This window comes from Ranitomeya imitator, chromosome 5 (genome assembly GCF_032444005.1).
Source record: "Ranitomeya imitator isolate aRanImi1 chromosome 5, aRanImi1.pri, whole genome shotgun sequence".
Taxonomy (NCBI): domain Eukaryota; kingdom Metazoa; phylum Chordata; class Amphibia; order Anura; family Dendrobatidae; genus Ranitomeya; species Ranitomeya imitator.
This window is the reverse complement of record NC_091286.1, coordinates 516,105,235-516,119,917: the sequence shown is the minus strand read 5'-3', so window position 1 is coordinate 516,119,917 and position 14,683 is coordinate 516,105,235. Positions and strand designations below refer to the sequence as shown.

The 14,683-nt window shown below is 43.6% G+C and overlaps 1 protein-coding gene across 1 annotated transcript in view; it reads right to left on the bottom strand.

Moving 5' to 3' along the window:
• Positions 1–14,683, bottom strand: part of MINDY4B (MINDY family member 4B) — a 128,537-nt gene that overhangs the window by 49,976 nt on the left and 63,878 nt on the right. Inside the window, exon 5 of the mRNA XM_069727515.1 lies at positions 8,221–8,340. Within this exon, the coding sequence (XP_069583616.1) occupies positions 8,221–8,340 (120 nt within the window). The remainder of the gene's footprint in view (positions 1–8,220; positions 8,341–14,683) is intronic.

Sequence of the window (14,683 nt, the reverse complement as noted above, 5' to 3'; positions counted from 1 at the left end):
TGAAAGACAGAGTGTCGATAGAGAGTCCGGTAGCGCAGCAGTGCAAGGAGTGGCGCCCATCATGCCGGTGCTGATGCCATATACCCCGGGTGGCCCGTGGCTTCCAATGTATGAAGGTGAGCCTAATACCCTTGACGATTTCAGAGAAAAGATGCTGGCCCATTTTGACATGCTCCCCGTGGGTGAAGTTCAGCGTGTTAGTCTCCTGATGATGCAGTTAAGTGGCCATGCTAAGCGAGAAGTCACAGCACGGGCAGCTGATCTAAAAGGCACTGTTGAACGCATATTTGCTGGATTAAAAGCTACATTTGAAACCACTGCCGGCAGCAAAGCTAAAGTACGATTCTTTAATTGCAAACAAAAAGCTAATGAGGGCGTGAGAGACTTTGCCTTAAACCTGCAGGAAGCCCTTAAATCACTTACACTGGCTGAACCCATTTTTAACACCGGAGCGGATAAACTGCTAAGAGATCAATTTATTGAGGGACTCTACACCCCTTCTCACCGGGGGCATGTGAGCATGCTTGTTTTTAAGAACCCTGAATTGACATTTGCCCAATTAAAGGAGAGCGCTATACGTCTCCAGCTGGCAGAGGCACCTCGGGATCAGGATCCTGCACAACCCATGGCAGAGGCACCTCAACAACAGGGATTGCCAGTGACATCAGCTATGTCCGGGGCCATTGCTAAGCCCCTCGGGACCAGTACTAATGAGGCTCTTCAACAAAAGCTTGACTCTTTAACTGATGTTGTTGCTTCAATGGCTAAAACCATGCAGGAGATGAGAGGACCCAAGATGGAGTTGGCAAACCGTAGAGAGGATGTTCCATGGATGAGACCCCGGAGATACCCGACATGGAGAGGACGACCCCGCGACCGCTACCAACCGGATGGACAGCCCATTTGCCGCCGTTGCCAGCAGCCAGGCCACTTTGCACGAGATTGTGATTTAAACGGGAATCCCCTGGGAATGCGGGCCGCTTCGCAGGAATGAACTTTCAAGGCCCAACACCCTGGCACAACAGGTACATCGGAGGATGACCCATTATCCCTATTGTGCTGGACGGAATTCCCCTCAACGCTTTGCTGGACACAGGTTCCCAGATTTCATCTATACCGTATATCCTTTATAAGAGGTACTGGGCTGATGCAGATATTGATAAAGGGCCCTCTGATGTTGAACTAGATATATGGGCTAGTAATGGTAAGTTGGTACCGAAACTAGGATTCAGGGAGATGACCATAAAGATTGGTAAAGTAGAATTGAAGAAACAGGGTATAATTGTTGTTGATGTTGACCGGCGGAACTGTGAACCAACTGTATTGATAGGAATGAATGTGTTAGAGAACTGCTTGTCCGAAGTTATTTCTGTCTTACAGCAAATTGCTGAAACTGCCCAATCCTGCCAGCAGAGAGTTCTCCGGAGGGAAATAAAAGTATTGATGTTAAGGCAACAGGTAGAAGTTGCAGGTGGAGAAATCGGCAGTGTGAGGGTAAGTGATCCAACGTCTATTGTAATCCCACCAAAAACAGAAATGCTGGTATGGTGTAGAGCAGCCGTTGGTACTAAGGGACGAGATTATCAAGCCTTAATAGAACCAGTGTACACCGACAGCAGGCCCACTATACTCACAGCACGAGGGGTAGTCGAGGTACACCGGGGACGAGTGCCGGTACGACTTTTGAACTGTGGAGAGGAAGAGGTCACTTTGCCAAGGTATGCTACAGTGGCAAAGCTATATACTGTTGACAACAACGCCATCACAACCATTGAGCCCTTAGAACCAACCTGTCAGGTGGAAGGCAACGGCTCAGACGGAGAATTGGAAGATTGGTGCCAACAGCTACACGTGGGCATAAATTCAACACCTACCCATCAAAAACAAGGGGTGTATAGGCTAGTGACGGAATATGAACAAGTCTTCAGTAAACACCCATTGGACTTCGGACGGATAGAAGGGGTAGAACACACAATCCCCACCATTGACCATCCCCCAATAAAAGAAAGAGATAGACCCATACCGCCCGCTCACTATCAATGTGCAAAAGATATGCTGAGAGAGATGAAACAGGCCGGGGTAATAAGAGACAGCTGTATCCCCTGGGCGGCCCCTCTAGTGATTGTCAAAAAAAAGGACGGAACCATGAGAATGTGCGTAGACTACCGGCGGATTAATAACATCACCCATAAAGACGCCTACCCCTTGCCTAGGATAGAAGAGTCCTTGACTGCTTTGAAATCTGCTAATTATTTTTCCACCTTAGACTTAACAAGCGGGTATTGGCAAGTCCCTGTGGCTGAGCGAGATAAGGAAAAGACGGCATTCACCACACCAATGGGTCTATGTGAATTTAATCGCATGCCATTCGGACTCTGCAACGCATCCGGTACCTTCCAGCGGCTGATGGAATGCTGCCTTGGACACAAGAACTTCGAGACCGTCCTCCTGTACCTAGATGATGTGATCGTCTACTCAAAGACTTACGAACAACACTTAAAAGACCTGGCAGAAGTGTTCGAAGCCTTATCCAGGTATGGCATGAAAATCAAGCCATCCAAATGTCACCTTCTCAAGCCAAAGGTACAGTACCTGGGACACATCGTGAGTTCGGAGGGAGTAGCACCGGATCCCGAGAAAATAAGCGCCATAAGGGATTGGCCAAGACCTACCAACGCAAAAGAAGTGAGGCAATTCCTGGGATTGGTGGGTTACTATCGCAGATTTATAAAAGGGTTTACCAAGTTGGCAGCACCCTTGCAAGACGCCTTGGTAGGGCAGACGAAGAAACCTTCAAACCGAAACCCTCCTTTTCAGTGGAACGACGAAAGGGAAGACTCCTTTGAACATTTAAAGAAGGCACTAACCGGAGAAGAGGTTCTGGCATACCCAGATTACCATCAGCCTTTCATCCTCTTACACCGATGCTAGTAATGTGGGACTAGGAGCGGTGCTGTCACAAAAGCAAGAAGGTCGGGAGAAAGTCATCGCCTTTGCAAGTAGAAAGCTCCGGCCAACTGAAAGAAATTCAGAAAATTACAGCTCCTTCAAATTGGAACTACTGGCAGTAGTTTGGGCTGTAACTGAACGTTTCAAACACTATCTGGCCGCTGCAGAATTTATTGTCTATACTGACAACAATCCGTTGACCCATCAGGACACAGCCAAATTAGGTGCGTTAGAACAGCGATGGATAGCCCGGTAATCTAATTACAACTTCATAATCAAGTATCGAGCAGGTCGCAAGAATGGAAATGCCGATGCCCTATCCCGGATGCCACACTTGAGAGATGTAGAAGAAGAAACGGGGGAGCTTGAAGAAATTGAACTACCAGCCTTCCATCATCCCAAGGCAAAACATCATCAGTCAAGTACCTATCAGAAACAACAAGAGGTGAATTTTAATCCGTTAGCACACCATAGATGGGCTGATACCCAAGACAGCAATCTGGCTGTGAAGTTGGTGAAGGAACTGCTGACTGAGCAAAGTGCATATCTCGATGAGAATGCCGCAGAAGAGACGCATCAACTCTGGAAAGAGAGAGGCAAAATGTTCCTGTATCAAGGGAAGCTCTGTAGAAGGTACACCAATCCGAAAACACATGAATTGGTTTGGCAGATTATCGTGCCTAAACAAGATGTGAAGATGGTCCTCGAAGCTTACCATAATGGTGCTGGTCACTTCGGTTGGAAAAAGTTAGAAGTACTTCTAAGAGAAAGATTTTATTGGGTCGGGATGAGAAAATCAATCGAACAGTGGTGCAGAAACTGTGGCCCGTGCAACCTCAGAAGAAACGATCAAAAGAACCAAAGAGCACCACTGCAGCCCATTATCACCAAACAACCACTTGAACTTGTAGCCATAGACCACGTGAAGTTGACACCAAGCCGGTCCGGCTATGTCTATGCCTTGACCATCGTGAACCATTATTCACGCTTCTTGGTAGTAGTACCCGTGTAAAGATCTGACAGCAAAAATAGCAGCCAAAGCGTTCCAAACGTACTTTTGTAGACCCCATGGATATCCGGAACAGGTTCTCACCGACCAAGGTACAGCCTTTGAATCAGAGATCTTCAGAGAATTCTGTAATATGTATGGTTGCAAAAAGATCCGGACGACGGCCTATCATCCACAAACAAACGGCTTATGCGAGAAGATGAACCATATTGTAATAGACCTACTAAAGACTTTACCTGAGATAGAAAGGAATCAATGGCCAGAGAAATTGCCTGACTTGGTGGATCTGTATAATCATGTCCCGGTGAGCTCCACCAACTGCACCCAAGCTTACCTTATGCGTGCAAGACCCGGCCAATTACCAATCGATTTAGAAATGGGAAGTCTGAAACCAGACGCAGAAGTTCAAGACTCCAATTGGGATATCATACGGCAAAAGCAGTATCGCCAAGTGCAAGAGAGTGTGGAAAGAAGCCTTCAGCAAACTAGAAAAAAACAAGAGCGAACTTTCAACCAGAATGCTCTAGCGACCCCATTAAGACCGGGTGACCAAGTGCTCAAGAGAAACCGTCGAACCAATAAACTAGACAATCAGTGGGAAGCCGTACCCTACACAGTTTTACCAACAAGAATGGATAATCCTAAAATGTGTCTCATTAGCAAAAACGGAGGCTTAACATCTGTATTAGTGTCAAGAGACAATCTTAAATTGTGTCCGGAAGCATTGAAAGAGCCAGAAGTTGTCCAGCCAGAACCAGAAGTTATTCAACCCATTCACGGTGGACTTGCCAACTCCATAGTCGTGGAATTATCTTTAGTAGAGCGGGCAGATACTACATCCGCAGTAGACAGTAGTACACCACATGAAGAGACACCGCTATTACGTAGATCACAGCATAGTACCCGGGGTCAATTACCGGCCAGGTATGCGGATTACCAACTATAAAACTATAGTCATTGTTATCATTCTGCAACATTTAAGCCCAGTACCTACAGAGACTTGTCTGTATGAACTTCTTGCATATTCTTGAACTTTTTATCAGCCCGGAGGCACTAAATGAAAGCTCCGGAAAGACTGCTTTTTGAACTTTGCTTTTTGCTCTTTTTGAACTTTCTTTAGACTTTATATTGATAACTCCGTTGGAAAAATGGAACTAAATTCCTGGACACAAAGTGCAGTGCCTTTCCTAGTACCTTCAAGGATAGAACTGTATTAACGGACGCTATTTGAAGTGACTTTTTACAGAACTCTATTTTTGTTTCCTTGAGTGGTTTTTTGTAACTTTTCATTTTTAAGACTCTGTACATATTAATTGTTATTTCAAAATGTTATCGGCCCACAGTCCCGGAGTACTGTTCTTAACTAAGGGGGAATGTGGCACCCCTAGGGGTATTTGCCACAAAAATAGTTACTGACACTAAATACAAATACTAAAATAGCAAGACTGCACTACCACCTCCGGCCAGAAGGGGGAGCTCCAGAGACTCCCCTTGATCCATTCTGGTCTGAGAAAAGAACTGGCAGTTGGGCTAAGGAGCTGAAAGTGAGAGGTCATACAGCTGAATTTCTAACAGCCCTATGACGGTTTCCAGGCCCAAATCACCGGCCTGAGGAGAAAAGGGACACAGAAAAAGGACATTGTGAGAACCGGGTAGCATTAATCACTACCCAGAACAGGCGCAAAGACGGATACCGGATCCGTGGCTGTATTCATTATATATAATACAGCAACCGGAAAAACGTGAGGTGACATCAGCTTCACTAGGGCCGGACGCAGCAACAGACACAGAGTTCAGCGGTACTCCTGGAGGGGGTAAGCCGATAAAAGGACTCGGGTTGCCCATCGAACCAGGACCCGGAGGGGACAGATTGGGCCGGCAGCCAGTTCACATACAGCAGCAGGGCCACACAGAAACTGCGTACAATAAGAGGCGAAGACCCCGGCAGGGTCAAAGTAACTCAGAGTTCCCATACAGACTCCGGTGACAGGACTGGTTGTAAATCCCTTTATGTTGAAGTAAACTGGTTAAACGTTTCAGTGCCTCAGACTTTCATTTGGACAATAGCTATCTATCCAGGATCAGGATCATCACCGCTGAGAGAACCTGCTGCTGATCAAGTAAGTGCCTGTTCCCTCATGATACCCCTTACACTGTGCATTGCCTGAGGCCACAGCATCGGGTCAAGCCACCCGTGACATCTCCCTCAAGAGACAGACCCCATTGGTCCGGTGCTGGGTACCTCGGTCTCCTGGGCGTCACACACAGTTCTTCTGATTGGCTATGTCACTTACCCGATGTGCAGTATCCTAGGGATCCATGGTTATGACCACTCATATAGTGACATTTATTTCAATCCATTAAGAAGAACAATGTCCAGGAAAAACAATAAAACCGAAGCGTGTCTGGCAAAAAACGCCCTTAATCATAGTATATACTCTATAGTATCATTAAGGGCGTTTTTTTTGCTAGAAATGCTTCAGTTTTAATGTTTTTCCTGGACATTGTTCTTTTTAATGGCTTTAACTAAATAGTTTTTTTATACTTACCATCTGTGCTGCATTCCCTCTCCTTCCTTTTGTTGTTGCTGTGCTGCTCCAGCTGGATCTAGCACCCTCCGGTTACAAGGCACTTGGCTATCTGGATGATCAGCTGGCGTAGTGAGCTCTATTTTTGCTTTTATACCTAACATTTAGTTAGTTGGTTGTTAATGGTCGTAATCACGAATACCTAAGCTATTGCAATACCCTCCACATGGGGTAAGAGACATAGCTAATCAGAAGAACTCTATCTTTCTAATTGAAGGTATTTGCTAATATTATTATTACATCTAATACATATTGTGAAAGGATCTTGAAGATGAGAATACCCCTCTAAAGCTGGAGTCACATGAGCGATGTTTCTCTCATGTGAGAGAATTGGCTTCAATTGTGTAAATGACAATTGCTCAGAGATTGAACTGAATGTCACCTTAGTGTGAGCTGAACTCATATCACAGGTGAGGAGAAGACGGAGCACTTAAGTAGTCCAGCTTCTCCGTAGTTTGAGTCCGTGTAAGGCCGGTTTCACACGTCAGTGGCTCCGGTATGTGAGGTGACCGTTTCCTCACGTACCGGAGACACTGACACACGTAGACACAGTGAAATCAATGCATCTGTGCAGATGTCATTGATTTTTTGCGGGCCGTGTCTCCGTGTGCCAAACACGGAGACATGTCAGTGTTCGTGGGAGCACACGTATTACACGGAACCATTAAAGTCAATGGGTCCGTGTAAAACACGTACCGCACACGAACGTTGTCCGTGTGCAGTCCGTGTGCCGTGCAAGAGACAGCGCTACATTTAGCACTGTCCCCCCCACTGGTGCTGAAGCCGCGATTCATATCTTCTCTGCAGCAGCGGTTGCTGCAGAGAAGATATGAACAATAGTGTTTAAAATAAAGATCTATGTGCCCCCCGCCCTCCCACTCCCTGTGCGCCCCCCCACTCCCTGTGCGCCCCCCCGTTGTTCTGAAAATACTCACCCAGCTCCCTCGCTGGCTGTCGCTGCTTCCTGTTCTGGCCGCATCTTCTCCTGTATGCGGTCACGTGGGGCCGCTCATTTACAGTAATGAATATGCGGCTCCATCTCCCATGGGGGGTGGAGCCGCTTATTCATTACTGTCACATAGATCTTTATTTTAAACACTATTATTCATATCTTCTCTGCAGCAAACGCTGCTGCAGGGAAGATATGAATCGCGGCTTCAGCACCAGATGCTGGTACGTGTGGTACCCAGCACGGTGCGTGTGGTACCCAGTGGGCACACGGGCGGCACATGTGTGCCACACTGATGTGCCACAGAAACGTAGGGGCACACGGACACGGATAATTCCGGTACCGATTTTTTTCCGGTACCGGAATTATCTGGACGTGTGAAACCGGCCTAAATGAGACTGCACTCGGATGACATCGGAGTGCAATCTCATGTTTTCTCATGCCAGATAGGTGTTGACAGTAGAAGCAGGTGTAGACAAACCTCTAACCCCTTCAACCCTGGTGGCCGACCAGAAAACCAAACATAACCCTTCATTGAGCCATGATAGCTTTATAGTCAGTGGAATTTCTGTATTCAAACCATTAATGCCAGGTCATTAGGAATGTGTCATGGCGATTATATCAAAGTCACAGCATTTTCAGATATCCACTTATGGTTTAATTTCTATTTCTGTACATTATTTGTAATAGTAAAATCTATTCTGTTTTTATTTACAGTCACTCACCTTCTCTGCTTCAATGGCATAAGCCAGTTCAGAAAAGGCCTCTCTAAACTTGAAAAATGACTTTTTCCATTCATAGTTGAATGTTTGAAATGTGTTTCCAAACAGAATTTTCCTCATTGCCTTAAAAATATATATAAAACATTAGTATAGGAATCATATAAATAAAAAATAGTGGGCAACCCCTTTTATTATAAATTCTGCCCCTTCAGTGGATCAATGTTGTTCCATCTGCTGTAAGTTATATTCTCTATAATGACCATGTGCCTAATTGGAAGTTATTACACATATATTTTTCATATCACACTCCTGACCACTTCATGCAGATCATGGCATCACGCAGACACTGAGCATAAGATTTTGAGGAGATAAAATAGGTTTTAGTTTTTTTTTAAAGAGAACCTTCCACCAGTTTGAGTAAGTTGAACTGGCCACATGATGGAATAATGGCTGCAGAGCTGAATAAAATGTGCTTCTATATTTTAAAAATTCTCGTGTCCATTGTGCAGTTATTAGCTAGTAAAGTTTAAATTATAATTTAAATAATAAGGAAGCGTTAGAAGAGATTTTTCTATAAGGGCATTAACCTATTCCTTTGCATGACGTTGCCCAATCATAAGTAGAAACGTCATGCAGGGAAAAAAAATACGCCCCAGAGAATGTCAGACCCGGCTTCTTCTGTATGAGACATGTAATGACGCACTGATATCACTGAATGGATCCTCTGGTGAGTACAATCAAGGGAAGGGAGTAGAGCAGAGCTGTGTGTCATTACCAACACTTCTTACAGTACTCATCTGACAGTAGTCAGTGTGGGTTTGAGGGAAATAGAGCAGTGCTGACAGTGCTGTGAGAGGAGAGCTGCAAAAGATGTTTGTAATGACTCTACTCCCCTCCCCCGCTTGTAATCACAGAAGATGTTGGCAGTGATATTACTGGAAACAGTAGGGCTGTTTGTTGTTAAATTTTTCACACAGAGAAAACCACTTGTGTCATTTTCTGGGGCATGTTTTTTTTCCCCTTGAATGATTTCTCCTGCTTTTCCATGCAGAGGTAAAGGACAATGCCCTCAGAGACGAACCTCTGTCAATGCCCACTTAGTCTTAATAAATTTGGAATCTAAACTTTACAAATCAATACAATGGAGATGAAAAATTAAAAAGTATGTTTTATTTATCTCTGCCGTCACTATTCCATACAGTGACCAATTCAACATACTCAGACTGGTTAAGGTCCTCTTTAAAGTTGCATTTACACTGCCTGATTATCATGAACTAGATTGTGGCCCGATTCTAACGCATCGGGTATTCTAGAATATGCTTGTCCCCGTAGTATATGGACAATGATGATTCCAGAATTTGCGGCAGACTGTGCCCGTCGCTGATTGGTCGAGGTAACCTTTATGACATCATCGTCGCCATGGCAACCATTATGACATCTACGTCGATACTGTGCCCGTCGCTGATTGGTCGAGGCGAATTCGCGGCAGACTGTGCCCGTCGCTGATTGGTCGAGGCAACCTTTATGACATCATCGTCGCCTGGTGGCCTCGACCAATCAGAGACGCGGGATTTCCAGGACAGACAGACAGACAGACGGAAAAACCCTTAGACAAATATATATATACTAGATTTTGGCCCGATTCTAACGCATCGGGTATTTTAGAATATGCATGTCCCCATAGTATATGGACAATGATGATTCCAGAATTCGTGGCAGACTGTGCCCGTCGCTGATTGGTCGAGGCAACCTTTATGACATCATCGTCGCCATGGCAACCATTATGACATCATCGTCGCTGTGCCCGTTGCTGATTGGTCGAGGCCTGGCGGCCTCGACCAATCAGAGACGCGGTATTTCTACGTCGATGCTGTGCCGGTCTCTGATTGGTCGAGGCCTGACGGCCTCGACCAATCAGAGAGCCGGGATTTCCAGGACAGACAGACAGACAGACAGACAGACAGACGGAAAAACCCTTAGACAATTATATATATAGATAAGTATTCTTTACAAAAATCACGCAGTGTAAACAGGCTGCCAATCAAAACACTCATTTGTCAGGTAAAATGATTTTTCGATTTGTCTAAATGATCATCATCCTGTGAAAGCAGTACCTGCACTGCAGAGAACAATGGCAGCCTATGTGCACTAAATAATCTATTACAAATTGTTCAGTGCGCATTGTTTACCATGGTCTTCCTGTTTAAACAGGCTATTAAATTACTGCCAATTGTCAAGCATGTTGCTAATTGGCAAGGTGCAGTAATTAGACCTTTCTGCTTCATCATAAATATGCACTCCTCCACGTTTACATTGCAACATCAAGAAAAAAGTTGTGGAATTATGAGAATCTCAGAATCGATACACATGTTATTAATGTCCAAATTATTTAAAAAAATGGAAACATTTCAGAACATATCAATTTATTCAGTCTTGAGTATGAGCCTCACACACAGAAATACCCGCACTTACATGCCTTGACCGCTATCAACGAGGTTATTAATGGTTGTTTGAGGAATGAATGTACTGGCACTCTGAATTAGGCCGGCGTTACACTCAGCGTATAAAAATACGGTCCGTATTTTACGGCCGTAATACGCCAGAAAAGTAAAAAAATGGTGATCCGTAAGTACTCCGCAGGCAGGGTGTGTCAGCGTATTTTGCGCATGGCATCCTCCGTATGTAATCCGTATGGCATCCGTACTGCAAGATTTTCTCGCAGGCTTGCAAAACCGACATACGGACATACAATGGATCCATGTGCTCAAAAAATCATAAAAACATATATACTGTCTTTATATATATGTCAGTAAGACACATATACAGTTAGGTCCATATATATTTGGACAGAGACAACATTTTTCTAATTTTGGTTATAGAAATTACCAAAATGAATTTTAAACAAAACAATTCAGATGCAGTTGAAGTTCAGACATTCACTTTTCATTTGAGGGTATCCACATTAAAATTGGATGAAAGGTTTAGGAGTTTCAGCTCCTTAACATGTGCCACCCTGTTTTTAAAGGGACCAAAAGTAATTGGACAATTGACTCCAAGGCTATTTCATGGACCGGTGTGGGCAATCCCTTCCTTATGTCATTCTCAAATAAGCAGATAAAAGGCCTGGAGTTGATTTTAGGTGTGGTGCTTGCATTTGGAATGTTTTGCTGTGAAGTAAACATGTGGTCAAAGGAACTCTCCATGCAGGTGAAACAAGTAATCCTTAAGCTGCGAAAACAGAAAAAACCCATCCGAGAAATTGCTACAATATTAGGAGTGGCAAAATCTACAGTTTGGTACATCCTGGGAAAGAAAGAAAGCACTGGTGAACTCATCAATGTAAAAAGACCTGGGCGCCCACAAAAGACAACAGTGGTGGATGATCGCATAATAATCTCCATGATGAAGAGAAACCCCTTCACAACAGCCAACCAAGTGACCAACACTCTCCAGGAGGTCGGCGTATCAATATCCAAATCTACCATAAAGAGAAGACTGCATGATGGTAAATACAGAGGGTTCACTGCATGGTGCAAGCCACTCATAAACATCAAGAATAAAAAGGCTAGACTGGACTTTGCTAAAAAAATCTAAAAAAGCCAGCACAGTTCAGGAAGAACATTCTTTGGACAGATGAAACCAAGATCAACCTCTACCAGAATGATGGAAAGAGAAAAGTATGGCGAAGGCGTGGTACAGCTCATGATCCAAAGCATACCACATCATCTGTAAAACACGGCGGAGGCAGTGTGATGGCTTGGGCATGCATGGCTGCCAGTGGCACTGGGTCACTAGTGTTTATTGATGATGTGACACAGGACAGAAGCAGCCGAATGAATTCTGAAGTATTCAGAGACATACTGTGTGCTCAGATCCAGCCGAATGCAGCTAAACTGATTGGTCGTCGTTTCATACTACAGATGGACAATGACCCAAAACATAAAGCCAAAGCAACTCAGGAGTTTATTAAAGCAAAGAAGTGGAATATTCTTGAATGGCCAAGTCAGTCACCTGATCTCAACCCAATTGAGCATGCATTTCACTTGTTAAAGACTAAACTTCAGACAGAAAGGCCCACAAACAAACAGTAACTGAAAACCACCGAAATGAAGGCCTGGCAGAGCATCAAAAAAGAGGAAACACAGCGTCTGATGATGTCCATGAGTTCAAGACTTCAGGCAGTCATTGCCAACAAAGGGTTTTCAACCAAGTACTAGAAATGAACATTTTATTTAAAATTATTTAATCTGTCCAATTACTTTTGGTCCCTTTACCAACCGGGTTGCACATGTTAAGGAGCTAGAACTCCTAAACTCTTCATCCAATTTTAATGTAGATACCATCAAATGAAAGCCGAAAGTCTGAACTTCAACTGCATCTGAATTGTTTTGTTTAAAATTCAATGTGGTAATGTCTATAACCAAAATTAGAAAAATGTTGTCTCTGTCCAAATATATATGGACCTAACTGTACATATATATTAATATTTCATACAGCGCTAGATAGCTTAAAAGCCGGTAATTCAATTTCTGGCTTTTGCTTTCTCCTTCCTAAACCCGACATGATATGAGACATGGTTTACATACAGTAAACCATCTCATATCCTTTTTTTTGTATATTCCACACTACTAATGTTAGTAGTGTGTATGTGCAAAATGTGGGCTCTGTAGCTATTGAATTAAAGAGTTAAATCGCGGAAAAAATTGGCGTGGGCTCCCGCGCAATTTTCTCTGCCAGAATGGTAAAGCCAGTGACTGAGGGCAGATATTAATAGCCTGGAGAGGGTCCATGGTTATTGGCACCCCCCTGGCTAAAAACATCTGCCCCCAGCCAAGGCACAAATGGAAGATGCGCCTATTCTGGCACTTGGCCACTCTATAATAATAATCTTTATTTTTATATAGCGCTAACATATTCCGCAGCGCTTTACAGTTTGCACACATTATCATCGCTGTCCCCGATGGGGCTCACAATCTAGAATTCCTATCAGTATGTCTTTGGAATGTGGGAGGAAACCGGAGTGCCCGGAGGAAACCCACGCAAACACGGAGAGAACATACAAACTCTTTGCAGATGTTGTCCTGGGTGGGATTAGAACCCAGGACCCCAGCGCTGCAAGGCTGTAGTGCTAACCACTGCGCCACCGTGCTGCCCTCTTCCCATTCCCATGTAGCGGTGGGATATGGGATAATGAAGGGTTAATATCACCTTGGCATTGTAAGGTGACATTAAGCCAGATTAATAATGGAGAGGCATCAATTATGACACCTATCCATTATTAATCCAATAGTATGAAATGGTTAAAAACCACACACACACATTATTACAAAGTCTTTTAATGAAATAAATAGACAGGTTGTTGGAATATTTTATTATTCTCGTAATCCACCTGAAGACCCACGTCCTGTAACAAAGTTAAAATAAAAAAACAACAATATCCCATACCTTCCGTCGTTCTGTAACATCCCACAATGTAAATCCTTCTGAAGGGGTTAACTTTTTTTACAAGAAGAAGCCTGCTAATGCAGCTGTGCTTCTGTCTGTAAAACCCCACCGAATGAATGAAAAGTAGGTCAATGACCTGTGGTTACCTTTAGTTGCAGTGAGGCGCCCTCTGCTGGATGTCCTCATATGAACTCGAGCCTGGGAACTTTTCAGAATATTTTCTCACGCTCGAGTTCATATGAGGACATCCAGCAGAGGGCACCTCACCGCAACTGAAGGTAAATACAGGTCATTGACCTACTTTCCATTCATTCGCTGGGGTTTTACAGACAGAAGCACAGCTGCATTAGCAGAGCTTCTGTTTGTAAAAAAAGTTAACCCCTTCAGATGGATTTACATCGTGGGACGTTACAGAACGACGGAAGGTATGGGATATTGTTGTTTTTTATTTTAACTTTGTTACAGGACAAGGGTCTTCAGGTGGATTAATAGAATAATAAAATATTCCAACAACCTGTCTATTTATTTCATTAAAAGACTTTGTAATAATGTGTGTGTGTGGTTTTTAACCATTTCATACTATTGGATTAATAATGGATAGGTGTCATAATTAACGCCTCACCATTATTAATCTGGCTTAACCCCTTCACCCCGAAGCCTGTTTTCACCTAAGTGACAGGGCCAATTTTTACAATTCTGACCACTGTCACTTTATGAGGTCATAACTCTGAAACGCTTCAATGAATCCTGGTGATTCTGACATTATTTTCTCATGACATATTGTACTTCATGATAGTGGTAAAACTTCTTCGATATGACTTGCATTTATTTGTGAAAAAAACAAATTTGTCAGAAATTATGAAAATTTAGCAATTTTCAAATTTTAGTTTTTATGCCCTTAAATTAGAGAGTTATATCACATAATATAGTTAATAAACAACATTTCCCACATGTCTGCTTTACATCAGCACAATTTTGGAAACATAATTTTTTTTTGTTAGGGAGTTATAAGGGTTAAAAG